We start from the raw sequence: 26,886 nt of genomic DNA, 5'->3' as shown, positions 1-26,886 counted from the left end.
CAGTCAGGAAGGTGATTTATTAAGTAATTTTCACATTTACCAAAATGAAAGTTACCCAAGTTTCAATTAAATTGGCCTTGAAAAAGTGTGAGGGGAATATCCAGATTCTTGTACAATAGATTAATAGAGGATAAATATATATTTTGGAAGTTTATCATTTTAGTGACTTCAGATTTTTTGGTGTGTGTATATATAACAAAATCAGGCACATTCCAATTAGCAATAAATATGCTTTCCTTGCTTTAGCTTTCGTTATGGTCAATACTGACAACTCCAACTAATGCTTGTTGGGAAGATGTCCAGAAGATAATAGGGGACCACTTTATTGATCAGGACCCTCGTGTTAGGACTGCAGCTAACTAGCTAAGATAGGACTGTATCCATCAGGAAGTTGCTGAAGGAAGAAGAAATACTTCAGTAACTGGAAAAATCCAAGAGAAAGTTTATGCTTAAAAATAGCATGTCTGCAGGGCTCAGTAATCATGTTAATTGGGTGTTCAGCAACTGCTAGTAAGGTAAACCCATTTCCATGTTGGGATGGAGGGTATTCAAATTAACGCTCGTTAAACTTCTGAAAAAGAGGCAGCATTTAATACAGGATTTCAGTAGGGTCTGGTTGGGATCTCCCTCTGCTCTTTCCATCCACTTCTGTTGTATTTTAATGACTCTCTTTACAGATATTTTTTTTAAACGTGTTCATGTGACTTTTTATGGTTAAATTGAATGTCCAAACCTAGACTCTTATTGCCAGGACAATATACTATCACAACACAAAAGCCTCCATCGTTCTGTAGTTTGAAACCAGAAAGCATTCTTTGGAGGCACCAAAAAACCTTGCCCATGACTACTTTGCTACTGTTTTAATATTTTTTCTTCATTTGTAAATTGTAGTCTGCAGAGGTCTGTCTAGAAAAGATAAATGCTTTTCTTTCAGATGACAGCCTACCGGATAGTCTTCCCATGTATAGGGAACATATATAATTCTGTCTTACTATTTATACTTCGGAAACTCATATGGAGCTACATTATTCTGTGTAGAAACTGTCTGTAGTTGCTAGAGAAGGGTCTACAGCTTTGCTGGATCAGTAGTTGAGAATGTTTTAGGACAAGATTTTATTGAGAATTCATGTTGTGAAGCACAACTCTTCAGAAGACTGGAGAAAGGTGGTGTTATTGGTAGCACTAATGTAAAAACCAAGTATGATGGAGACAAACTTTATACCAAAGTCTAGATAATTATTTATTATAATAAGATGAGAATATCTAATTCAGCAGAGGCCATGAAATGGTTGAATGTAGCAGAGAATCAACTACTGTAGCAAGCAATTATTATGGGATTCATGTCAATGGTAATCAAATGGTAGAGACAATAGTAATGAAAATTGACTATCTTATTTAAAACCATGTGATGATGCATCTGTTTGTTTTTTTCCTCCTTTTATAGCTGCAGCTACATGAAAGAGGATTAAAATTGCAGCAGACTATTTACAGTCAGGTAATGCCTTATTAAATATTGTGCAAGTTCTTTTTTAGTTTCTGTGACAAAGTAGTTCAATAGGAAAGGAAGTATGTTCAAGACAGTGAAGCTGTGGAGATGTAATTTGCTTACTTTTACTGGAGGAGGGAGAGGGTTGGGGAAAAGGTGAGGCATTTTAGTAATTATGGCCCTGATCTTGCAATCTAATCTGTGCAAGTGGAATCTTGCACACATGCAGAGTCTTCCAAGCATTCCATGGCCTAGGCCCAGGATATCTAAAATACTGTCTAAAGCTCTGGGACAAAGACCTGGTTGACAACTATGCTCCTCTGGCACAATGAAACTCTCTACTTTAAGAGTAAAGCTCATCTGTGCAGGAGACAGAACTTTCTCCTGGGGTCTGAGACTGTGGAATGAGCTCCACCAAGAGCTAAGGACCATCACAACACCTCCTCTTTCTGCTCCTAGTGCAAAGTGCATTTTTTTTATCTGCCTTCTATTATGTAAACTCATAGCAACAGGTATATTTATTAGGGGGAAAAAAATAAACCCTACCAAAACAAGATACTCCACTGCACATGCTTTCTCCTTTTGAAGAGAGGGTGAGTGAACAAACATCATGTGACAGGTGTGTAGTAGCATTGCTTAATGTATTACTGGAAGGTGCTCATACTGTGGTGATGAGCGCAGCATAAGAACCTGAATAGAATTAAATAGTCTCATTGATGTTCCCATGAGGATGGGGTCTACCTTCATGGATAAGGTTTCAGGATCAAGGCCTATGAAAATGAGAATAATATGGATCATAGTCAGTTGTAGCGAGGAAAGGTGCTATGCAACATTCTTCATGTCTCTGTGTAGTTCAGCCAGTCCTAGAGCTCACCTGAGCAGGGCTAACCAATCTGATAAGTACTGCACTGGGTTTGTCTAATGGACAAAGGTCTGGTAGGACTAGGTTGAGATAACCAAATACATTTTGATTCATAATCTCACCTATCTGGTATAGAATCTGTACTTTATCATATAAGAGAGTTTAATGGAAGCTTAAATGTAAACCTGGTGCAGGGGTTTAAGATTAATATTTGGAAACCTTCATTTCAGGCTTGCAAATTGCTCTCAGATGATTATGAACAGGTACGCAGTGCTGCCGTTCAGTTGATCTGGGTCCTCAGTCAGCTGTATCCTGAGAGGTATGTGCTGTATGCAGACTGATTCAACAAGTTATACAGGATAGGAATAAGCATGCTAGTTCTGAAGGTTTTTGTCTTAAACCTTGTGGTTTGAAAGGCTGTGTATATTAAATGCCTGTAGCCGAAGCCAAAAGTGGACATGTTGGACGAGATGATGTTTTTGTTTGTTTGTTCCTAAGATGCCTTATGAGTTATAGCAGTAGCTCAGCACTGTTTATTTCATTGGCCTTTGCCACGAAGGAGAACACGTTTTATACAAAGTCTCAGCACAGTGACTTACGTTGTGCGCCTCTGTCTTATTCAGCATTGTCCCAATTCCTTCTTCCAATGAAGAAATTCGCTTAGTTGATGATGCATTTGGAAAAATATGTCATATGGTCAGTGATGGCTCATGGGTTGTTAGAGTGCAAGCTGCTAAGCTGTTGGTGAGTTTCCTTGTTGTTTTCATGTCTTCTTGGCAACATACCGTGACCTTCTACCTTTTTTGCCTATATTTGGGAAGAAAGGAGGTGAAGAGAGCATTCATGTTCTGACTTTTGTTTACTGGATTTGCTAGTTGATGCTGTGTATGATATCAGTGTCCAGATCAATTGATTTCTGCCAAATTTCAAGGCAGTTTTGAGGGGAGAGGTGGAGCTAGCGTATATGCAGATCCATTAGAAAATTGCTTCCCAGCTATTCACAGCTGTTCTCTCCTCTGCGGGGAATGGACTCCTCAGCACAACCAAAATCTCATTTATGGCCCCCAACTTCAAGGCCAGGTTTTTAGATCCCTAGCTAGGACCAACTATATGGAGAGAGTGGGGTGCTGTGATGAATTTATATGCGGACACTCATAAACTCTTAAAAGCTCCTAAATACTGCAGTGATGAGCACTATATAAACCCCTTGAAATACAGAAATGAGTGGTCGCTGTGCTGGGGTGTGTCACTCAGCAGATTCTATTGGCTTACATTGATAACCATCTTGGTTCTTCACCTAATGTGGGTTTTTTTTTTTTTTTTTTTTAGGGATCTATGCAGCAAGTTAGTTCCCATTTCTTGGAGCAGACACTTGACAAGAAGCTGATGTCAGATCTGAGGGTACATAAACCTTGTCTTTTATTATTTTGTCCCCTCCCGTTCTGTCTCTCCCCCCCCCTCCCTAGCACTATAATTGCACAACAGGTATGTTAATGTCTAACATATTTCTTTATCTTTTCCATGCCTCAGGGCAATTGAGAGTTGATTGATCGTGACAGGTTGACTTTAATCTAACAGAAAACGAAGGCTAAACTGCTTCATTAGCTTTTGTGTTCTTGTAATAAATCACTCCTGAAGCTGTTCAGGTTTCATTGAGGAGAGAGTGGGATTAGCATGCTATCTTGACACCATCTTGTTTTAGAGCTTCTCTCTTATTTATTGTGAACAGAAAGATTGTGTTCCAGTTTTGGGAACATGCTATAATACAGGATCTGCTTGGCAGTCATTTCAAATGACTTAATGCTTAGAATTGGGACTCTTGTTTGTTTTTTTTTATCGTGATTTTGTAGTTGATTCACATAGTGACCTTGGGCAAAATCCTTCTTCTCTTTGGCTCAATTTTTCCATCTACAAAATGGGATAACTCGTCTGTGTCTCACAAGGATGATAGGGCTAAATTCACTAATTTTTTTAAAGTGTATTGAGATCCTTGGTTGGATGGAAAGTGAATGTAAGGCTTTGTCTGCACTGGACAAATGAAGTGTGTTAGGAAATGTGGAGACATTTTGATTAACACGTGATTTAATGCCAGTTATTATCTAATATAGACACACAGTCATGTTAAAGTGGTAGGGCTTAACCCCAGTTTAACAGGGGTAACTACAGAATCGTGTTCAACAATATGTTAATTAAAACATGTTAAATATTATTCTTTTCCCAGTGAAAACAAAGCACAAAATAATTATTGAGTGATTTTTCACGTAAGAGGAGGGTAGCTTTCATGTCTCTCAGCAATTACATCTCTTCCTCCTATCACCGTTGAAGTCTTTCGCGATAACCTTGTTATGGAACCAGAGCAAGTCAGTTAATGCACCAATAGTTCCTTTAAAATTTAATAGCCTTTATGATACATAATATTTATTTTCACAGAGGAAGCGCACTGCACATGAACGAGCCAAAGAGCTCTACAGCTCTGGGGAGTTTTCAAGTGGCAGAAAATGGGGAGACGATGCACCCAAAGAAGAAATAGACACAGGCGCTGTGAACTTGATTGAATCGGGAGCTTGTGGGGCTTTTGTTCATGGCCTGGAAGATGAAATGTATGGTGAGTGTTAACTTTGTATGTGGCAACCAAAGAAAGGAGGATCTGAATGTAAAGTCCCTAACATACTGGATAACGTAGCTTTCCAAAATTCATGTTGCCTGGAACAGATCGTTATTGTTAATTCAGTCTTGCAAAATCATGAATATTTACCAACCAGGAACAAAATCTACTTGCTCACCCTCACCGAGATGGTAATGAGGGGAAAAAAAAAAAAAAAGTGACTAATATATTGCAAGGTTGGTTTTTTTTTTTTTTTCCTCATTACCATCTCGGTGAGGGTGAGCAAGTAGATTTTGTTCCTGGTTGGTAAATATTCATGATTTTGCAAGACTGAATTAACGTTCGCTCAGCACTTTGGACAGGCAAAGCATTCTGTATTAGGGTACCCGGAAATCAGTAATTTTTTAAAACGGTTAATTTAGGTAAGTGTGTGGGGAAAAGTGTCTACTTCTACTGTTCAAGGATCAGATCCAGCTCCCACTGGATGTGTTTTCATTGACTTCAATAAGCTAGATTGAATCCTAAATTGGAAACTTTAGTTGCTATTGCTGGAAATGGCCAGATTCTCTAGAGCCTAGAGAAAGGGGAAACCTACATTCATCTTACAACAGTTTAAAGCATGTTGGTCCTCTCTCACTGTAAATAGTTTTAACAGAGTTGGCCAGCAGTAGTTTGGAGCACAACATTGGGACCCAAGCCCTGGAGTTCTAAACTTGGCTATGACACTGATCTTGTTGATGGGACTAACCAAGGTCACTTCACCTCTATGCCCCAGCTTCCCCATCTGTGGATAGGGATAATTCTTACCCCTTGTATCTCCATGGGGCTATTGAGAGTGTTAATGTTAGTGAAGTGCCTTGAAGATGAACATTTCTATGAGCTGTAATTGCTGATTGTTGCTTTTAAAATTTACAGCGTGGATGGAGCAACATTAGAAAGTACAGGGTGTGCTCTAAAAAGTAGCTCTGTAAAATCACATTGTAAAGATTGGTTTGTTGCTCTATGACTTCTGTATTAGGCTTGCTCAATTTGCAATTAAAATTACATGGTGTTTTCTGTCAAAATCCTTCTGGGATGTGAAAAATAACCTTGATTCTTTCTGGCTTAATAATAAAGATTTTTCACTTGAAACAATTCGGATTTCCATACCATAATATCCAACTTGCTGTCACATAAATTTTCGCTGTGCAGTGCCAAAGGTAGCATTTCTATCAATGAAGAATGATTGGCTCGGAATACACACAGATCTGGTGAACTGATGTGGAAATTATTTATACAGTCACCCCTCTGACCATTACTGCACTTTAAATGCTACTGGCTACAGTTCCACCTTATACCCAGCACTGCAGCCTTCCCTTGTACTAATTTTTAATCTGTATCTTAGTCTGCCTTGTCAGAGCAGTCACTGAAATGTGTTTTAATCTGTGCTGCCTTAACTGAGTGAGTAGGTTGGTGGATGAGGGGAAAGGATCTATAACTAAATAAGCAACGTCTTACCGTGATTGTATTTTTTCAAGTTAATCAGAGACATCTGGAATCACACCATGTTGTTCAAGAACAATAAGCCTAACATGCTACATTTGCAAATTTTAATTCACTGTTTTCAAGCTAAACTTTTTTGGATGAAAAATAGAAATATCTTATAACATGCCAGATTTGGTTCTGTTGTTTTTATGATCACCATTCACAAAAGCTTGCAGAAACTGGATGAGAGAGTCTTTTGCCTTCATTTAATGGATTACATGTGGAGGTACTTCAAATACCTACAGTGTTTTTTACAGCATGAATACATGTGTATACTTAGCTCTAAACTAAGGGCTCTCAAACTTCATTGCACCGCAACCCCCTTCTGACAACAAATATTACTTCATGACCCCAGGAGGGGGACCGAAGCCTGAGACCGCCCAAATCCCACCACCCTGCGGGAGGGACAAAGTCAAAGCTCCATTTCCCCAGGCAGGGAGGCCAAAGCCCAAGGGCTTCAGCCCCAGGCAGGGGGCTTGTAACCTGAGCCCTCGGACTTGAGCTTTGGTCCTGGGCCCCAGCAAGTTTAAGCCAGCCCTGGTGACCCCATTAAAATGGGGTCCTGACCCACTTTGGGGTCCTTACCCACAGTTTGAGAACTGCTGCAGGGTTCACTTCTGCTATTGAAACACAATTACCCTGGGGTGAAATGTAACTTTTATAGAGAACTACACAGCAAGTGAAGGAAGGATGTGAAGAACACTCGCGACAATTGAAATGGCAGGAAGTGTACAGGCAGGCAGAATGTAACTATCGAACTCCTACTCCTGCAAAATATGCCATGGCTCTCTAATAATCTAATAATAATCTTGTTTTTTTTGTCTCACCTGAAAATGCCTCCAGTGTCACTTCAAATGGTAGCTTGTGCTGTTCAGAACTGATAACTGGAGTGAATGATACCTAACAGAGACAGCTCTGGTGATTCAAAATTTTCCTTAGGGGTCTCCTATCAAAATTCTTACTCTTGCATAGCTTGAGGTCTGGCCACTAGGTGATATAGCTTTTGATTAGTATTAAAAATAACCCTAAATAAGATTCTTTTTTCCTTCTTTCAGAGGTTCGGATTGCTGCAGTTGAGGCCCTCTGTATGCTGGCTCAATCTTCACCTTCTTTTGCAGAGAAGTGTCTTGATTTTCTAGTAGACATGTTTAATGATGAGATTGAAGAGGTAAGATTGCAGTCGATACACACGATGAGAAAAATCTCCAACAACATAACGCTGCGAGAGGACCAGCTCGATACCGTGCTAGCTGTCTTAGAGGCAAGTGTTCTCTTTGGAAAGAGCTTCCCATGGCCACTGTCTTTGATCTCCTAGAATTTATTACCTGTGATTTTTCGTATGAAAAGTCAAGATATATGCTGATACAGAGTATGGCCTAAACTTTCAAAAAAGCTGAAGTTGGATGCCCAAAAATCAAGGCACCTAAAATCACTAATCATGTTTGAAAATTTAGTCCTACATCTTTTTGTGTTGTTTGTATTTCTACAATGATTGATCATTCATGTTATGTCAGCTGAAACGTGATAATTGATGCTTTATATAGCATCTTTGATCCTGAAGGATTTCTGAGCACTTTGGCTAATACTTTCTAACTTGGTAACTAAATGCCTACTTGGACACCAAAATAAGTGTTCTGTAAATCATGCCACTTTTGTTTAGGGACCCTTGTTTGAAAATGTTGGCCTTTGCCTTTACCATTTTCTTTTTTAACCCCACTGCTTTCGCCAGCTGCTCCTACCATGTCTGTCTCTTCTTCTACTGGTTGCTTTTGTTATCAAACGCAAACTCCTTGTACTTGCTTTCAAGTCTCAGCACAACTCTGCTCTGGTTCTCATGTCTTCTTACACTTGACTTTCCTCTTCTCAAGTCACGCGCCTATCCAGCCCTTTATAATCTTCTCCCACTTTTGTTTCCATGCTTTCTTCCTTGCAATCCCTATGTCTGACCTTGCATGCGATGCTTTCATTGTCTCTCTCTCAAGTCCCTCCTTAGAACACACTTTCTTTGTGAAGATTTGTCCACTCAGCAGTTTTTATTTAAAAAAAAAACAAAAAAAAAACACTCAGCATTCTGCACAGCCCTGTGATACTTTCACCCTTTGATCACCCATTGCACTATCTTATTTGTTTAGTTAGACTGAGATTCTTAACAGCAGGGCTTCTGTTTCTTCTCATGGTGTTGGTGTTCTGCAAATCGTAAATTTAAAAAAAAAAAAATCTGCCACTGAAATGCAACTACCTCTGGAGCAGAACACAAAAGCTTTTTAACAGCACACAGTAACACTACATAAGTACTGGTAAAGAGGAAGAATAATGTGTGCATTTGAAACTACGGAGTGTATTTTAGGCAGGTAGAATGTAATTTTTCAAATTGGAGTTCAGTTATGGCACCATAGTAAACACTTGTACAAATAGAGCTATAGGACCTCCATGTTACAGTATACGTGAAAGGTGACACTTCTGGCAGCAAGGTGCCTCTTGAAGTGTTTTTCTGCCTTAAATGGTGACTGCAAAAATGACATTGTGGGGTTCCATATTTATTGTCTCACTGGATTCCAATATCAAGCTTTGTGCACTTCAAAAGTAAAAAGATACCCCCACTGCCTGCCAGCCTGGCAAACTCAACCTAGGAACTAAGTCATGCTGGGCTCTGTTCATCCCATACATCATCTCCAGTAATAGATTTTACAGGCCAGATTATGGCCTTCAGTGACACCTTTGCAAACCCATTTAAGGCTGCCTGGGGCATAACTTCTTCCACTGAATTGAATGGGAATTTTGCCTGATTAAGGGCCTGCAGGCTCTAGCTTCAAATGCTGAATAAAGGAACACTTCTTCCTAAATGGCTAAATGTAGTTTTCAACCATCATCTGCTTGGCCATGCAATAGTTACCCAGCACCTCTAAATATCTACCAGATCCTTTGTGCCTGAGGATACCAGTTGATATATTTATCACTCCTAGTGATTTTCATTTGAGAGAGTGAAGAGTGGAAAAGTTTTCATCCGTGAAAGGAAGCGCATGTGTAAGTGAGACAGCTTGGCTGAGTTCAAAAGAGACAGAGCCTGCAGCAGTTGGGCTGGACTGATGTTCCTCTGGGTTTTGCTGTAACCTACTAGAAATAGACATTGGATTTAGGGAACCTATGGGAATAATTCTACAATCTTTAAAGTGTGTGTATGTATGTATATATGCGTGTGTGTGTGTATATATATACACACACACATGCATGCTAATAGTTAGAGTGCTTGGTTTTTAGGATTCCTCCCGAGACATTCGGGAAGCACTTCATGAACTACTGTGCTGCACCAATGTCTCGACTAAAGAAGGCATCCATCTTGCACTGGTGGAGCTGCTGAAAAACCTAACCAAATATCCTACTGACAGAGAGTCGATATGGAAGTAAGTATTGCTTTTCTACATGCTTCTTGCTTGTCCACTTTTTTTAGCTTTCATATTTATTCTAATGACCAAGTCTTAAAGCCAGTAAATGTTTTATTTAGCTGAGGGGTACAGTTGCTACTTGCATGATTTCTTGTTATCCTGTAAATATTCTGAACAGAAGTGGTACTAAGCATTTCACACTGACACCTGAAATAGAGGTTCTTCTTCGAGTGCTTGTTCATGTCCATTCCAATCAGGTGTGGGCGCGCTGCATGCATAGTTGTTGGAAAGTTTTCCCATAGCAGTTCCCTTCGGGTCAGCTGTGGAGCCTCCTGGAGTGGTGCCTTCATGGCACTCAATATATGACCCTGCCGACCCGGCCCCTCCTCAGTTCCTTCTTACCGCCAGTGACGGCCGATGGAACTGCCGTCGCTTGCTTAACAAATGCTTCCCTTAGCGTTCTTTCATATAGTTAGCTTAGCCTAGTTTAGTTGTAGTTAGTCTTAGTTATTGTCTATACAATATAGACGTTTGGGAGCGGGGTTTTCCCAACCCCTCTCCCCCTTGGGCCCCAGGGCATGCCGTGAGCCCAAGGCTTTAAACCCTGTGGAAACTGCAGCAAGCCTATGCCAACGAGCAACCCCCACGACTCGCGTCTGAAGTGTCTGGGCGAGGCGCACCAGACAGACAGGTGCAAGATCTGCAGGGCTTTCCTCCCCAGAACTGAAAAGGAGCAAGATTTCTGGCTGAAGCAGTTGTTCATGGAATCCACTTTGTCCCCAGTCTGCTGCAGACTGTCAGGACCCTGCACCGACTGTGTCCGTACGGAATTCCCCAGCATTAGTACATGACACGGTGCTGAGGAAGGACTCTAGTCTAAGAGACCCTTGGCACTGACGTCTGGCACCGCAGGAGGCACAGACAACCCAGCACCCCTCGCATTCACTGATGCCGTACAACCAGCATAGACAAGCCGACAGGGGCCGCTCCCCGTGCAGAAAACAGTGGGACCTGCAGGCGCGGTACCAGGGCATCCTGTGGGGGAGCCCTCAGCATTTAGGCAACAAGAGACGGCACCGTCGACTTCAGTTCCCACGGGGGTCCGTTGAGTGCGGCGCACAGCGACTCCCGGGATGGGCAGTGCCAAGTGGAGGAGTTGGAGTTACCATCCCCCACAGACACTTTTTGGAGCCACCAGACACTTGATAGGGATGACTGCTCCTCAGCCCTCGGTGATCAGAGATAAGCCCTTGGTGCTGTTGCAATTGACGCCATCTAGAGGCAAGATGGCCATGATGCCGCAGTCACTCTCTCCGGCCCAGTGCTGTTTGCCTCAGCACCACTCCAGATCACTATCCTCAAGGCACCGTTCTCCGGCACCAGACTCCCCAAAGGGTTCCCCGGCACCAAGGAGGGAGCAGCAGCAATCCCCGGCTCCAAGAGAGGACCAGCACCGTACCAGGACCAGTCCTCGGCACCAGATCTAAGGCACCGGTCCCCGATGCCAGATTCCCAGTTTCGGTCCCCGGCCCAGACATCTCGGCACCTGTCCCCTGCATCATCAACACGGCGCAGTTCTCCAGCGCAGCACTATGCGGCGCCACCGTGGTCATCTCAGCTGAGATCCGTGTCTTCGGACTTGGATGGTGGCTCGCACTATTCCCGTCGCAGCAGGCATAGATCCAACAAGCAACGGAGGGAGGTGCCAATGGCATGGCAAGCCCAGTGGCAGCCTCCAGCACAATGGCCCTTTTGGAGCCCCTGGGCTTACCATCAGGCCCAGGGCTCCCTTTTCAGGGGCTCCCATTTGGTGGCCTCAAGCACCGACCACCCCAGATAGTCAAGGACCGGCCTACGCCCCGTGGTTCTGAGGCTACCTTGGCGCAAGCCCCACAGCCAGCCCAGGTCACCTCCGAGGCATGACCCATTGCAAGGCCAGGCTACTGCCACCTTGGCTACGGTTGCCACAGAGGCCACAGATGCTGAACAGGAGGAGTTTAGGGAGCCGGAGGGTCAGGAGGACCCCGGACCACCTCTGGCCTCCTCATCTTCGTCCCTGGACGAGGCAGTAATGGGAGCTTCAACCTCGGGCCCTCCCCCAATTGACCACATGGCCCACCAGGACTTTCTACAAAGGATTGCCCGTAACATGGGGTTGCAGGCAGAGGAGGTGGTCGAGTCCGAAGACCCCATGGTCAACAGCCTTGCTCCAGAGCGACCATTCAGGGTAGCTCTGCCACGAATAAAAACTATCCATAGCAATATTAAGACTCTGGCAGACTCCTGCCTCAATCCTGCCCACCGCCGGGGGGGTAGAGTGCAAGTACTTTGTTCCCTCCAAGGGGTATGAATACCTGTTCTGTCACCAAAAAGAAAAGGAGTACTTGTGGCACCTTAGAGACTAACCAATTTATTTGAGCATGAGCTTTCGTGAGCTACAGCTCACTTCATCAGATGTTTACCGTGGAAACTGCAGCAGACTTTATATACACACAGAAATCATGAAACAATACCTCCTCCCACCCCACTGTCCTGCTGGTAATAGCTTATCTAAAGTGATCAACAGGTGGGCCATTTCCAGCACAAATCCAGGTTTTCTCACCCTCCACCCCCCCCCACAAATTCACTCTCCTGCTGGTGCTAGCCCATCCAAAGTGACAACTCTTTACATAATCAAGTCGGGCTATTTCCTGCATATTTTCCTGTCACCTGTAATCATGTTCTCTCGTAGTATCAGCGGTGAATGAGAGAGAGAGAGACCAGGGCAGCAAGGGCCGGCCCCCTAAATCCAAGGTGTTGGAAAGGATGGACCTTTTTGACTGGAAAATCTATGCAACTGGGGGCCTGCAGCTGAGGATAGCTAACCAGCAAGCTATTCTCAGCAGGTACAACTTCAACTTGTGGGCCTCCATGTTGAAGTTTAAGGAGCTGATTCCACCAGGCTCCAGAGCCGAGTTCTCGGTGATCATTGATGAAGGGAAGGCAGTGGCGTGAACCTCCCTCCAGGCTTCACTGGACTCGGTGGACTCAGCTGCCCGCACCCTTTCCTCAGGAGTAGCCATGAGGAGAAGCTCATGGCTACAGGGGTCTGGGTTGCCCCCGGAGCTGCAGCAAACCCTGTAGGACTTACCATTTGAAGGCACAGGGTTATCTTTGGAGCGAACAGACTCCAAGCTGCACAGTCTCAAAGACTCCCTGGCAACTATGAAGTCATTGGGTATGCACACCCCGGCAATATTTCAAGCCCCAACTGCAACTGCAGCGCCTATATCCTCCTCAGCTGAGGCAGGATTTTTATAGGCGTAGGGGCAGGAAGAGCAGGCACAAACCTTCCAGTCCCCCTTCTGGGCAGGGCCAAGGCCCAACCAACCTTCATCAGGCTCTAAAAAGGCCTTTTGAAGGTGCGCCCGAGGACGATGCACCTGCCATTACACTGGATCCTTCCCCCTGTTTTATGAATTGTCTGTCCCACTTCTACCGTGCTTGGTCCGAAATAACATCGGACTGCTGGGTCCTTTGCATGGTAGAAGTGGATATTCTCTCCAATTCTGCTGCTCCTCCCTACCCTCCCACCTCCCTTCCCCGTCCCTCTTCAGGGGCCTTTCTCATGAGCAACTCCTTATCCAGGAGGTGCAGACGCTTCTCGCAGCAGGGGCAGTGGAGGAGGTTCCTAAGGGGCAAGGGATTCTATTTCCGTTATTTCCTAATCCCCAAAGCCAAGGGGGGTCTCAGACCCATCCTAGACTCAACAGATTCATGATGATGTTGAAGTTCTGCATGGTCTCCCTCAGTACAGGTTTCAGAGTAACAGCCGTGTTAGTCTGTATTCGCAAAAAGAAAAGGAGTACTTGTGGCACCTTAGAGACTAACCAATTTATTAGAGCATAAGCTTATGCTCTAATAAATTGGTTAGTCTCTAAGGTGCCACAAGTATTCCTTTCCTTCAATACAATTATTCCTTCCCTGGATCCGGGAGACTGGTACGCTACCCTCAACATGAAAGACACGTACTTTCACATAGCTATTCGACCTGCACGCAGACGATTTCTATGGTTTGTCGTCAACCAAAAACATTATCAGTTCACGGTCCTCCCCTTTGGCCTGTCAACAGACCCCCGAGTGTTCACCAAGTGCATGTCGGTTGTAGCAGCCTTCCTCCGGTATATCCCTACCTTGACACCTGGCTGCTACGGGGGCACTCCAGGTAGAGTCTCAAGTCTGATCATCCTAATCTGATCACTCAGGACCACAGCTGTCTTCACTACCCAGACTTCCTGTCCCTCCATCTCACGGCCTGGAAGGTTCATGGTTAAACCCCATGGAGCTTCTGTGCTCAGAACCAGTAAGAGTTTCCTCTTGGCAAGTAGGACTTCTATCCTATATCTATCTAGCTAAGTGGAAAAGATTCACTTGCTGGTGTGCCCAGCAGCGTACACCTCCACTACAGGTGTCTATACCTCTCATTCTAGAGCACCTTCTGTACCTGAAACAACAAGGACTGGCAGTGTCATCCATCAAAGTACACATCGCTGTTATCTCAGCCTTCCACCCGGGAGCGTCTGGCAGATCCGTATTTGCTAACCCCGTGGTAGGCAGTTTCCTTAAGGGTTTGGAATGCCTACATCCTCAGACCAGACAGCCTGTCCCAGCGTGGGACTTCAATCTGGTCCTCTCCAAATTAATGGGGCCCCCTTTTAAGCCAATAGCGACTTGCTCCCTTCTCTATCTACCATCCTGGTGGCCATCACATCAGCTAGGAGGGTGTCAGAGCTAAAGGCCCTTACCTCCAGTCCACCCTACACAATCTTCCACAAGGAAAGGTGCAACTCAGGCCTCACCCAGCCTTTCTTCCCAAGGTAGTGTCACTCTTTCATACTAGCCAAGACCTTTTTCTACCGGTCTTCTATCCTAAGCCTCATGCCAGTAACCATGAGCAGAGGCTGTACTTTCTGGATGCTTGGCGGGCGCTAGCCTTCTACATCAAACACACTAAGCTGTTCAGGAAGTCAAACCAGCTGTTGGTAGCAGTAGCAGACTGGATGAAAGGACTCCCAGTCTCATCTCAAAGAATATCTTCCTGGATCAAGTCCTGCATCCGCACATGCTATGAGCTGGCCAAGGTCCCAGCCCTGGCACTCACGGCTCATTCCACGAGGGCACAGGCCTCAGCAGCAGCATTCCTGGCTTAAGTCCTGATACAAGAAATTTGCAGGGCAGCAACGTGGTCTTCGGTGCATACATTCACCTCTCATTATGCTGTTACCCAGACGCCAGCAATGATGCAGCATTTGGCAGAGCAGTGCTTCAATCAGCGTTTCCTTAACTCTGACCCCATCTCTGGGGTGGAGCTTGGGAGTCACCTGATTGGAATTGACATAAGCAAGCACTCGAAGAAGAAAAAACGGTTACTCAGCTTCTCGTAACTGTTCTTCGAGTTGTGTTGTTCGTGTCCATTCCAGTATCCACCCTCCTACCCCGCTGTCGGAGTAGCCGGCAAGAAGAAAATGAGGAGGGGCCGGGTCAGCAGGGTCATATATTGAGCGCCATGAAGGAGCCACTCCAGGGGGCTTCACAGCCGACCCAACGGGAGCTGCTAAGGGAAAACTTTCTGATGACTATGCATGTGGCGTGCACACACCTGATGGGAATGGACGTGAACACCACATCTCAAAGAACAACAATTACAAGAAGGTGAGTAGCCGTTTTTTCTATCTGCATATGTGCTTGTCTGCTTGCATAAAGGAGAACCTCACTAAGGACCATCCTAGTGACCAAATTATAAACAGCCACTTTAACGTATTCACGTGGTTTCCAGTACAGTTTAGTTCAACCTAAAAACTAACCTCTACTAAACCATATGTTTCTGGTTAGTTAAAAGATTCCACTAAATATTGGCTTTGTTACCTTGGTTTTTGGATCCTATTATACCAGTTGACAGCTATATTGTTTATGGGCACACTTTGCTTTTGGGCGTGGGGAGGGTTCTATTTGAGTTCCATAGCAAACATTGATTTTCATGTACAATACACAAGAGAGTTGCTTTGCACTTTTTAAAATGGAAGCAACAAGCAAGTTAATACTATAGAAAATGTGGATTCAAATTTAACTATTTTTATCCTTAGAAGCATTTATTTTAAATGGCTTTTTCTAAAAGCCTCTTATAGTATATTCTGAATATTTAACGAAAAAAAGGAAAGGATTGGTAAAGGTGGCATGGTTATTAATTTTTGTAACATAGCACCCCAAAGTGTTTGGTATTTTGCAGACATGTAGCAAGACACGTTCCTACTCCCAAAGTGATTACAATTTAAGCAGACCATGTTAATTGTTGCTCCCTCTTTTTTCTAGTTATGTTTTTCGTTATATTTTGTTTCATGAACACTTGGGGTCCAACAAAACTACGACTGTTAGTTCTTCAGACTGTGTCTTTGGATGTGTATGCGCAGTGCCTAACTCTCTGGGGCCCTGATTCTGATTGGGGCCTCTCAGGGCTATTGAAATAGTATTAATAACACCATTGTTTTGTTAAATCTTCCTTGATTCAGAGATGTTCTTAACGTGTGCATTTTCAGGTGCTTAAAGTTCCTGGGATGCAGGCATCCTACTCTGGTGCTTCCACTGGTCCCAGAGCTGCTGAGTACACATCCGTTTTTTGACACCCCAGAACCTGACATGGATGACCCAGCCTGTATCCTTTTTTTTTGCTATCTGACAGAAAGTCCTTGCCGACTTGGTAGAATAATTATACATAGTTTTCTAATAATCAGATTCATTATACTGCTTTAGATTAAAGTAAACTCTTACAGCTATTTCAGTATGCAGTGTTGGTGTAGCCATGCTGGTCTCAGTGTATTAGAGAGACAAGATGGATGATAGTAATATCTTTTATAGGACCAACTTTCTGAGGTGAGTAAACTGGGTATATTGTAATTTGATGTGTATGGGTCTGTCAGATCAGTCCTTTAAAGACCAAAGTCTGCATGAACCTTAAAGATCCATCAGCCCTTTCAGTAAGTGGAGGGTTTGCCATGGAGCATTTAACTAAAACTTCCCCTTCTTCCACTGTTCTGCAGTTCCGGTTGACTGGTGTCTTTCACTCCAGAGGTGACTAAATTATAGTGGAACTATAAGTTTATAGTTTGTGGGGCACTTCGGTTTCTCTCATAAATCTTGAATAAGTTAATGTTTGCACTGGGACATCTAAAGCACTGTATGTGCTAAGTGTTGTTGTCGTCATCATCATCCTTGGCAACGGAAGATGCAATAGAAATATAAAATTCTATTGTTCTTCTGTTCATTCTCCTCACTGCTCATCTCTGTAATCACACACACACACACACACACACACAAAATTTTGTTTAAAATGCCTGACAACAGTTCAACTGGAACTTCTCTCTCCCCCTCTACTTCTGCAAAGTATAGTTTCTGTCTCGTGCGCCATCCACCAGAGTTTCCTGTGCAAATATAACCCTTTTAGGAATTGAAGAGAATCTGAATTGAATGCAAGGAGGGGTTTATATCTAACCAGATGGCTAATGCAATTAATTGAATACATTTGTCCTTTTGAGTAAAGGCTTGGAGAAAGTTGGGTAAAGAGGACTCCATTTGAGTTAAATTGTTTCTTACTGCAGTCCAAAATAGGTTAATTTACAAAATCGTCTTCACATTACTTCCTAACTATAACTGGTTGATGCTGGTACTCTCCTTGCACCAGCCTGTCAGTGGAGCATACTGTAACATAGTACCTAGTATCTAGGCAGAGAGCTGTTTTGATTTTTTGCTCAGCATTTTTCTCCTGTTGTACAGAACTTTATAAATCTTCAGAAAAGGAAGTGTTCAATGTTTCTTTAACTTGCTACCATGAGGAAACTGAAAATGACCATTTTTTCCATAACATCCCACTTCAATAGATATTGCTGTTCTGGTTCTCATTTTTAATGCTGCTAAAACTTGCCCAACAATGCCAGCATTGTTCTCGGATCATACTTTCAGACACTATGCCTATCTTCGTGACAGTCTCTCTCATCTTGTCCCTCCATTGAGAGTAAGTTGTTTTTGGGGTAACCAGTCATTCTCTCAGTTGCTGTGAATATTTAGTGAGAACATTGTTCACTTGCCACTGGTATAACTTTTTGTTTTCAGAAGACTGGCTTTCCGTCAGTGGGGTGAATGCTGCTGTATCTGTGAAGTGTGTGTGTGTACACGAAATATTAACTCATTACAGTATGGATTTTGTAATATTTTGGGGTGTCTGAGAGAATAATCAACTTATTTTTCCATATAAAAGAGAAGAGTATAATCTACTGGATAGAAAAGGTGACTAGGAGGCAGGACTCCTGAGTTCTTTTCACAGCTCTGCAGCAACTGGGTGAAATTCACCCCTTTGCAGAGGACCTGCAACAAGGCCCATGCTTGACTTCTGTTCCACTTACGCCCTGTACTTACGGGTAGGATTGCCCCTTCATGCTGTATGCCCCAGTGTGCCCCCTCTACATGGGGAAGAATTTCACTGTGTGCGAACTTGGCAAAGACACTTCAACAAGCACTGTGCATCAGTATCCCTGTTTTATAGATGGAGAATGCCACCCTCTCAGGGGTTGAAGTTTAATTGTAGAGTACATTGAGATCCTTGGATGGGGAGGGGTCTCTAGAACTGCAAATTGTTGTATATTGAAGATGTGAAACTGAAGGCGTTGATGCAAATTCTGAACTAGAAAAGTATGTTGTAGTTCCCACTTTGTAGATTCTTGTTTAAATGGTGACACACAAAATTGTGACCATGTGAATTTTGTCATCTGGATTTAGCTTTTTTGTTTTTTGTTGTTTTCCCTTTTGCTCAGTTGCCAGGTAGAAAACTAGTATCCTCCCCTGTTTCCCCCAGTGTTACCCCTCATGAAGATCCTTCCCAGCAGTTCCTGCAGCAGAGTCTTGAGAGAGTTTACAGCCTTCAGCACCTAGACCCACAGAGCACACAGGAGCTGCTTGAATTCACCATTCGGTAAGGCTGTGTACTTTTAAGCATTTTGAGATCTAGTGATGAAAATAAGAGCTAAGTATTATTATTACTAATCATTGTCAGGAAAATTGTTATAATTCCCAGCTCTCTGAAATGCCTACTGTGGTTCTAGATGTTGTTTAATTTCCCAGTTTGGGCTCTTAGACTGAACCTTCTGAAGAGAATGTTGTGAACAAGATTAGGCCTATATGAAGTGAAATGTGTGGTCCCAGACCTATTTCTGCTCAGATGCGGTTGGCTCCTTTGACAGTCTCAACAGGGGCCATAGCTTTAACAGGCATGTAGAGTGAACTACCATCTTGTATTTAGAGAGGAGGTCCTTCCAGGACAGGATAACGTTGGGGAAACTTGCACTTCACAGAACAGGAGCAGCACAGACAGGCAGGGCTGGATTAATGCAGGGGCTTTAGGGGCTGCAGCCCAGGGTCTTGGGCTAAGGGAGGTGCCGGATGTAGCCCACTGCTTCTTTTCCTTTGTCCTGCAGCAAGTCTCTGTGCTGTGAGCCGGACACCAGTCCCCGAACCTCAGCGCGCCCCCCTCACCACCCTGGGCTGGAGCCGCAAGCACCATCTCACTGATGTGCCCCTGCGGCCCCTAGGCAAGGGGCATTCAGGGAATCTCTGCCCACTGCCCTCAATACCAGCTCCGCAACTCCCTTTGGCTAGCCAATGGGAGCTGCGGGGGGCAGCGCCTGCAGGCGCGGGCACTGTGCAGAGCAGCCTGGCCCCTCTGCCTAGGGGCCGGACATGCCAGCAACCTCAGGGAGCAGAGCAGTGCGGAGCCAGGGCAAGCAGGAATCCTGCCTTAGCCCTGCTGCATCGCCGACCAGGAGCTGCCTGAGGTAAGCGCCTCCTGGCCGGAGCATGCACCCTGCACCCCTAACCCAGCCCGGAGCCACCTTCTGACCACAACCCCCTGTCCCAGCCCTGAGCCCCCATCCTGCACCCAAACTCCCACCCAGATCCCGCACCCCAAACCTCCTGCTGCGCCCCAACCTCCAGTCTCATCCCTGGCCCCAATCCCGAGCTCACCCCCCCAGCTGGAGCAGCACCCCTCTCGCATCCCAGCCCTGAGCCCACTCCCCCACTCTAAATCCCCAGGGGTCTCACAAAATCTAATAGCCCTGGGCCCACAGGAGTGTTAATCCAGCCTTGCAGGCAGGGGATAAATAGGACTTCAGTCTCTAGGGCTGTCAATAATATCCATGGGTTCTCTGCTCAGTGGCCCACTCTGGGTCACTCATTTCAACCCTGTGACCTGCATACCTGTCCCTTTTTATTCAATTTTTGTCCCCTCTACTCCATTGATTTCTGAGTTCTGTGGCCCCTCACTCACTGGAGGGTACAGATTTCCGCTGCTTGGTGGGTTCTGCCCACCAGTCCTAATCATCAAATAGTTTGGTCATTTTCACCAATACTAAATTCACAGGAGAGATTTCTCCCCAAATAGGCAACATTATTATGCACCACGGTCTGCCTTGGTATAGATAAGGATTCAGTATGGCTTTTAAATGAAGGTTTTGTGCTGCCTTTTCCATTTCCAATTCATCTACTGATTGGTTGGTTGGTTTTGCATGAACAAAAGACTCAGAATTTTTTTCCATGTGCCTTGTCTCTTGGACAGGAAAAGGATCCTTAGTTGAAAGGCAGGAAAGTACTGGACAATGCAATGAAAAAGATCTCAAAGGTGGATGCAGCATTCCATATAGGTTTATTTTCTCTCCCAACTTATCTTTGCTGTGCAGCCATAAATCACCTTTACGGCTACACATTGTAAGGAATAAACAAAGTGGTATTCATTATTGAAAACGTGAGTGTGAAAGGTGGATGATGCGTTTCTGGTCCCCAGCTGTTCAGAAGCTACTGCACACAGAATAAAAATTATCTAGGGAATGTTTTAGGAATTAAATGTTGTAGCTGTATGTAGGTGATTTCTTAGCAGAACATCTGAAATCTCTGAAGCACAAAACAGCTATAGAAATCTCATAGGAGCTGTGAATGCTTCCCTAAGCTGGTGACGAGATGCACTTCTGGTGTGTATGTGGCAGAGGGCCACATGTGCAGCTTGTACAAAGAGACAACTTAATCAGGAGACAGCATTGGGAATTATCTCCATATCTGCCTTTCTGCTGCGACTACAGGCAGTACCGCAATCCTAGGACTGTACTAAACTCCTTGCCCTTTGGCTTTTTTCGGAGGGAGGGAGGGACTTCTGTGCTTTTTAAAAATATATGGATACGACTTTGTTCTGTTCATGGGTTTTTTTGGGGTGGGCAAGAGGCTGCTACCTTGACTGTTGGGTGGGGTGGGGGTGGAAAGAGTTCATGGCAGTGGGCTTCCTCCCTTCTTGTAACTGCATTTAGCTGGGAAAGTAATTTTCCTTTCAAGCCAGTGAGGTGGTGTTCCCTAATGCTTAGAGCACATGACTGAGAGTGGAGGTATCACAGGTTTTTTAGCCAGTCACTTAACATCTCTGATATGTTCCTCAGTTTCCTTATGTGTACAGTGGGGCTTATGCTTACCTTGCAAGGGTGTGGAGGCTTAAGAATGTTTATACAGAAATAAGTACAGAATTGTCAACCACAGAAGCTTTGAAGATGGTGTTCTAGTTATTTGGCTGACTATTCGCCAGGGAAGAGCTCCCTTCCCTCCCATTAGGATGTTGGGGACAAATTGAGTGTGACATGGTGACGGGACAATAGGGAGTCTGCAGTTCTTCTCCTATAACCCCTCTCTTACCAAGGAGAAGGGGGGACTTGACTGGCTTTATTGCAGTTGCATCTAAGGAAGAAGCTGCCCCTCTGATTCGGAAGTAGCTTCTCTGGGTACAGAGATTGGGATTCTCTCAGACCCTTTGTAGGCTGATGACTGCTGAGGCAAATTTCAGGTTCAGTAGAGCTTTAATCTGGGAACTACTTCAGAAATACAGGAGCAGCCTGGCTAAAATACGAGAGATGAAGCTTTCTTAGTCAAATAAGTTATTTCTTATTTCTATAGCATACCTACAGCAGGGGGATGCAAGAAAACAACACAGTGATTTTTTTAAAAACTGGAAAGACTAAATCACAAAGCAAAATGCAGAGTGAAAAATGAGAAGGTGGACTCTGCATTTTGTATCTCTGATTTCTACAGAGCTGAAGATAAGGTTTCTTTTTTAGTAGAAATCCAGATTTTGTTTAAAATTCCACACAAACTGGAGTAATAAAACTCTGCATATTCAGTTAGGGTTTGTTTACACAAACATTTAATTCACAGCAAGCTGGGGTGTGAATCTGCCACACACTAAGTGTCCCTGAGGATCCTGCTGACGCGCTCTGAAAGTTCATTCATGTGCTTTGATCTATCCCACTTTGAAACAGGAGTAGATTAATGTGCAGTAATGAACTGTTATGCACATTAGCAGTGTCCACACTGACATTTAATGCATGGCAGGCTTGTATGGGGTAAATTTACACCCCAGCTTATCTAAACAAAATGTGTTTGTAGATGTGCCTTTAGTTTGCCCTGTCAGCATAATCTAGGCAGTGGATGTGGCTGATTGTTCTACTGGTGTTTGAGCGATTACCTGTTGTGCGTTGCATTAAGTAACCGGCTCTCGTAAACTATACATCAGACTTACAAAATAAGTTGTATTTCAGAAATGCAGCTATGTTCCAAATATAATTGGCTACATGAATCCAATATGTTCCAAGGTATCTCTTCTAGCTAGCATCAGAAGAGAGATTTCCCAGCAGTTTAATACAAGTTGGTTGTTTGCTGCTCTACGAATATCTGGAGTGTTGGCATTAAATCTGGAGCCACCATGCTGTATGGTTCCCATAGGGATGCAGAGTAATGCAGGATGACAGACTAACTGCTGCTCATGTCAGCCTACAAGAAGGGGAGAGAAGCTAACAGGTCCCCAGGTGCAGGCTGCTCTGACATGCATGTTTTGCTGCTGTTAATGGGGGTGGTTATAGGGGTGGACAGAGGTAAAATACAGAAATAGGTATCTTTGGCCTTGCCACTGCTGCAGGATTTGGAATGTGTTAAAATTGACATATGTCAATTGACAGACTGTCTCTTTTTTACAGTGCTTTATGGTGGTGTTTTAGTGTATCTGAATTTTGCATTTTCTCGTATTTGCTCCAGTGATCTTCAGAGGCTTGGAGAACTTCAGTCAGAACTGGCAGGGGTGGCAGACTTCTCCGCAACTTACCTTCGGTGTCAGCTGCTCCTCATCAAGGTTAAGCTTCATCTGTGTTCCTAGGGCCTAGAATTATGTTGTAATTGGCTGTGTGTGTTTGCCAGCACAGTGCTGGGCAGATCTTGCACTTTCCATATTTCATGTGTGCTAGTGAGTCTAACCACTTACAAAGTCTGCTTTAGGAAAAGTGATTTATGGTGAAATCGTGGATCCAATGGTGCTCTGAGCATAAGACGGGGAGTAAAGGGCTCTTGAGTTTTGTACCCTGATCCTATAATGGTTGCCAGTGTAACTCATTTAATGAGATGAGTGTAGTATGGTTCTTGCCCCAGAATCAGACACAACAGAATCAAAATTGACAAGGTCAGTATCTTTTAGGGAACCCTGGGGTGTATGGCCAGGGCATTCACACACAGAATCAAAACGCAACCTTAACCATCTTTATTAATACAGTTAATAGAGAAAAGGAAGCCCCAAACCAATAGCATTAATAGAGTATTAAAGAGATCTTAAATGTTATCTCTTGCATAGCATATATTCACAGGCTTATATTCGCATACCACCAGATCTCCAAGAAAGTGGTAAGAGACAAAGGACCAGCCCTGTTTCTGGCATGCCAAATGGGTTTGATGGACCTGATCCCTAATGCTTGAAGATAGGTGATAGATAATAGCTCTAAAATATTGAAGGGTGAAGGGCTAGCTTCCTCTTCATGTGGGTTCTTGCTTATATAGAGCCAGGGAAGCACCATGAATAGTCATACAAGTACCTAGCCTCCTCTGTCCATATCCAACTTCCTCGCCCTCATAATAGTGGGATTCCTTTACCTGGTAGGCTAGCATATTAATCCCTATTTGCTCATTACTATATCGCTAAAGCAAGTTTGTGGTTAAACATCTATCAACGATCCTATCCTAAAATATCCAAGCTTAGTATCAGTTCAGTATTCCTGCGATTGCCATGTCTCATTTTATGCCAACTTTTCTCTTAAGCAAGCTATTCCTAGTTCCCCAAACTCTAGGGTGACTGTTGGGCCACTTGATCTATGCAAAAGGTCATAGGCCTATGCTTCATTTATGCTAATTTGCTTAAGCCAATGTTTTACAAGATGCAGGCCTGTAGGTTCCTTGTGTTACTGCTAGATAAAATCAATGCTAAGCTGGCCCTAAGGGCTAAGGTTTTTAGCCCAGCTCTGACACTACTTCCCCTCTGTGCCTTTGGGCAAATCAATTAGACTTTGTTTATACTGTGATTTTAGCCACCAGTGTGGCTCCACTGGTATAAACCATGCACCAGAGGAAACTTTGTGTACACAAGGGGTTTGCACAGTGCAGCTACACTGGCTTGAAATCCCAGTGGAGACAAGATCATGGACCCTTTGCGGACGATGGTCGTTGGTAATGGTTCTAGCAAAACTGGTGCTGAAAGTGGTTTGCCTGCTGATGGAACAAAGCTGTTTTCAGTACTATACAGAAAAGATTCCTAAGACTTGGAGCAGTCTTAGATGTGCTCTCTGTTATCATATTGAAAACAGTTCCATACATTTTACAATAGCAAGTAAACTCTTTTCACCCACTAGGACAACTGTTGTCAACAGAAGGTCAGTTTCTTAGCATAGACTGGAACTTAAATTCTCTGCCTCATTTCTTCATCTATAAAACAGAAATAATACAATAACTCCTCACTTAACGTTGTCTCGGTTAATGTTGTTTCGTTGTTATGTTGCTGATCAATTAGGGAACATGCTCTTTTAAAGTTGCGCAGTGCTCCCTTATAATGTTTTGCAGCCGACTGCTTTGTCCACTGCTTGCAGGAAGAGCATCCCGTTGGAGCGAGCTGGTGGGGGCTTGGAACCAGGGTGGACTGGCAGCCCCGCATCAGCTCCCTGTTTCCTGTGCGGCAGCCGCCTAGCAGGCTATACATTGCTGGGCAGTTCCGGTGTCCCTCCCCGCACTGCTGTGTGCTGCTCCTGCCCTCTGCCTTGGAACTGCTCCCTGGAGCCTCCTGCTTGCTGTGCAGAGGGGTGGGGAAAGAGGGATGCTAATGTCAGGGTATCCCCCTCTCCCCACACCTGCCCCCCGTCTCCACAGAGGAGTGGGGACACAACAGGACTCAAGACGGAGGGAGCTTCCTAGCAGCAGCTGCTGTCTGAACTTGCTTATCTACTTAAAAAGGCAGTGTACTTAGATGGGGTGAGTGTACTTAAAGGGGCAATGTGGATCCATCTCTGTCACACACTGTGTGTGTGTGTGTCTCTCTCTCTCTCTCGCACAGTGTGCGTGTGTCTGTCTCTCCATGCCTGCTGCCTTGTAGAGTGTGAGGCTACATTAACAACAATGGGTTAACCCTTGAGGGCTCAGCTGAGGGCTAGTGCATCATTTAGCAGTAAGGCGTTCCCTGGGAAATATCCCACCCTCTGACTCCACCACCTCAACCAAGCTTCACAACCATCGTTGCTGTGTACAGTATTAAACTGTTTGTTTAAAACTTATACTCTGTGTGTGTGTATATATACATATATGTATGTATGTGTATATAGAGTCTTTATCTGGTGATAAAATTTTCCCTGGAACCTAACCCCCACTATTTACATTAATTCTTATGGGGAAATTGGATTTGCTGAACACTGTTCTGCTTAAAGTAGCATTTTTCAAGAACATAACGACAATGTTAAGCGAGGAGTTACTGTACTTACCTAACTTCCAGGGATGTTGTGAAGATTAATTTAGTGTTTGTACAGGCTTTGAAGATCTACTGTATAAGTGCAAAGCATGAATGATTTTTGAATGATTCCCTTCCAGAAAAATAACTAAATTGCCTACTAAAATAGAGGATGGTTATAAAAATGTCATTCTTTGCTCTGTGTGAATTTTCCACTTGGCTTCTCTCAATGTTAGGCCAGGCAAATCTTCAAGTAAATTTGCAACCCAAAGACGGTATTACATATAAGCAGATACAGCTCAATGCACTAGTCAGTAGCTGGGACAGCAGCTTTTTGCAGAAGCAGTATGTGCTGCCCATGCAGAGTATCGGGGCTTGAGAGTTACCTTGACAGTTCCTCTCCTTCAGAGGGTTGATTGGCATGAACCTGTTTAAATTGGAGAAGGGGATATGCTACCTTGTCCTCCTCGCAAAAATAAGTTCTTTTTGTAGGAGGTGGATGGACTCTACTTGAAGGTTGTCTCAGGTGAGGGAAATGCTCATGCCGAGGTGAGAAGATCCATCGCAAAGCAACATGGAAAAGGCAGTGATCTTTCTAAACTACTCATGATTTCATAATACCTGGAAAGACCATACAATTTAAAATCCTAAACAGATTGGAAAGTGACCCTTCCAGTGCCACGTCAGCTCCTTTCATTAGGAAATTAACACTCGACTAAAGTATTTCCTGTGACAGAATAGAAGCACTTAGGAACAAATCCTGTCCCTTCTCAGCCTCTCTGGGATCAAGGGGTCTCAAACATAGAACTAAAGCTGTTCCCTCATGCATGGGGCTGGTGGGCCAGGATTTTAAGAGCCGGTCCAGATAGTGGATACACTGCATGTTCTGAACTTTGGCTCCTGGAGTGTTGCTGTGCAGTCATATGGAAGGGAAGATGGGTTGGGAGAGGTGGACAGTGTAGGGGGTGGAGCATGGCAGTGGATCTCCCTTGTTGATTCTGTCACAAATCATCAGAAAACAGTAGATACTTTGGTTCCAGTGTCAGTAGCTGTGATTATCCAGTAGTCTTAGTAACTCACCAAATCTTCTCCATTGTTTTTTGGTGGGGATGGAACTGCCTACAGAGGTGTCCTAGAATATTACTGGCCTTCTGAGAACAGGCT

The 26,886-nt window shown here is 44.1% G+C and overlaps 1 protein-coding gene across 8 annotated transcripts in view; it reads left to right on the top strand.

Moving 5' to 3' along the window:
• The window catches only part of INTS4 (integrator complex subunit 4), a 60,124-nt gene that overhangs the window by 15,188 nt on the left and 18,050 nt on the right, over positions 1-26,886 (top strand). For 7 of the 8 annotated variants that reach the window (XM_073335411.1, XM_073335419.1, XM_073335428.1 and 4 more), the window contains 11 exons: positions 1,445-1,495; positions 2,579-2,667; positions 2,972-3,092; positions 3,678-3,749; positions 4,779-4,953; positions 7,533-7,738; positions 9,736-9,878; positions 16,433-16,548; positions 17,771-17,904; positions 18,701-18,858; positions 23,007-23,100. In XM_073335411.1, the coding sequence (XP_073191512.1) occupies positions 1,445-1,495; positions 2,579-2,667; positions 2,972-3,092; positions 3,678-3,749; positions 4,779-4,953; positions 7,533-7,738; positions 9,736-9,878; positions 16,433-16,548; positions 17,771-17,904; positions 18,701-18,858; positions 23,007-23,100 (1,359 nt within the window). The remainder of the gene's footprint in view (positions 1-1,444; positions 1,496-2,578; positions 2,668-2,971; positions 3,093-3,677; positions 3,750-4,778; positions 4,954-7,532; positions 7,739-9,735; positions 9,879-16,432; positions 16,549-17,770; positions 17,905-18,700; positions 18,859-23,006; positions 23,101-26,886) is intronic. The other variant, XM_073335438.1, reaches the window with a different exon arrangement.

The sequence above is a fragment of the Lepidochelys kempii genome, chromosome 1, assembly GCF_965140285.1.
Source record: "Lepidochelys kempii isolate rLepKem1 chromosome 1, rLepKem1.hap1, whole genome shotgun sequence".
NCBI classification, from domain to species: domain Eukaryota; kingdom Metazoa; phylum Chordata; order Testudines; family Cheloniidae; genus Lepidochelys; species Lepidochelys kempii.
Note: the sequence above shows the minus strand (reverse complement) of the source record. Positions and strands in the feature narration are given on the sequence as shown.